General features: G+C 43.7%; 1 protein-coding gene across 1 annotated transcript in view; it reads right to left on the bottom strand.

The window, feature by feature from the left end:
- The window catches only part of cacna1fb (calcium channel, voltage-dependent, L type, alpha 1F subunit), a 43,209-nt gene extending 41,996 nt beyond the window's left edge, over window positions 1-1,213 (bottom strand). Inside the window, exon 1 of the mRNA XM_086212975.1 lies at window positions 888-1,213. Within this exon, the coding sequence (XP_086069101.1) occupies window positions 888-906 (19 nt within the window). The 5' untranslated portion in view covers window positions 907-1,213. The remainder of the gene's footprint in view (window positions 1-887) is intronic.
- Between the last annotated feature and the right edge of the window lie 415 nt (window positions 1,214-1,628).

Consider the following 1,628-nt stretch of genomic DNA (forward strand, 5'->3'; position numbering starts at 1 on the left):
ATGTCAATCAAAACCATTTCTGCCGACATTGTCATACGATATAACATGACCTGTCATGTGACCTTGAAGCACTTAAATTGTTGTTTGTTGCGAAACCAGAAACGTATTCTTGGACAGAAATGCCACAAAGTTCCACATTCATTTATCAATCAATTAATTAATTTCAAAATACGCTTGTCCGGAGTTTCAGGGAGTCGAGTTCTTGTGGGTCTAGTGCTCGCTAACGGCGGTCCGTTGAGACGTGAGTTCTCCATCGGTTCCATTTGTTCTGTAACAGGTGGAACTTCCCTTTAAAATTGCAAAATTTGGAAGAAAACTGATAAAACTTTCCAGAAACATCTGGTGATGAAGGAGAAGACAAAAATCGCAAAAATAAATCCGAATATGCGACTTTAACCTCTACCAGCAGTGTGCGTGCAGCATAGCTGGTTACTGATTGGACGGCTTTCGATAGACACGCCCCAATCAGCCATGTTACCTGTAAATCAGCGAACAAGCGACCATATAAATTTTGTGTTTTCTGTTGTGATGTTGTGATTTACAGTTGGTATGATTGACAGTTCCTCACGCTGTTGCCACCGTATCAAGTCATCATGGCGTGATGGGAGGATGCGTCCATCTACTAGCATAGGCTGATTATTTTAGCAGTTTTCATCGATTACTTTGGCCTTAGAATGCTAGAAAATGTCCACTTTTAGGCTCCACAGTCTAAAAGTGGACATTTTTCAGATGTTTATGTAAAACACAGACTCTGAGTTTACAATAGCTCAGTTTTACAGTAATTCTGTTTCCTGATTGATGTTTTCATGAAAGACTTTTCTGATGTTAAACATAGAACTTTCAAATATCTGATTGTCTGCAGAGGAGGAAACATCTTCAGTTCTTACTTTTGCGGTTCTCGTACATCGTGTGTTTCTTCTCAGCTCCAAACTACGATCATCTGTCATCGGTCAGTTTGGTCAGTTTCCTCTCGGCTCCGTCCTCATCCTCCTCTTCACCTTCACCAACACACACAACTTTGCTTCATTTCCAGTAAATCACCATGAATCCACTTCTGCTGCAGCTGCCAATCAATGATCAATACATCAATTTATTATAAAGATCCAAGCATCGAGGAAAAAGTGAGAAGAAAGAGAATAAATCCAGACAGATGAGAAATTCAGCTTCTATTTCAGCTTCAGGTCACTAATCTGACTCTCTTCATCGCTCTCTCCTGCTCTCTCCCCCTCTCTCTCTCTCTCTCTCTCTCTGTCTCTGCCTCCCCCCCCTCCCCACCCCCCCTTTGGGGATTACTCTGAAAAAGGCTCAGCGTGTTGGTGGGGCAGCTGCAAATGAATTAAAGGCGCAGAGAGAATCAAACATGATCCTGAGAGCAGCGTGTTCCTGTTCCTGCAATTTCAGGACAAGTTGATTCCAGCGATCAGAGCGACATCACACGGCGCTGTAGTGGTTAGCACCAGCTAGCACTGGTTAGTGTGTAATTGTGAGCACTGTCGCCGGATGTCTGTGTGTAGTTTTCCTGGGTGCCTTTTTCACCTGGTCCAGGTGAAGCCCCACCTCTCACCCGAGATCAGCTGGGATTGGTTCCAGGTCCCAGTCACACCATACAGGATTATAACAAGTGGGCA

The sequence above is a fragment of the Aulostomus chinensis genome, chromosome 9, assembly GCF_037954235.1.
Source record: "Aulostomus chinensis isolate RoL2024-O1b breed Wild chromosome 9, RoL_Achi_v1.0, whole genome shotgun sequence".
Lineage (NCBI taxonomy): Eukaryota > Metazoa > Chordata > Actinopteri > Syngnathiformes > Aulostomidae > Aulostomus > Aulostomus chinensis.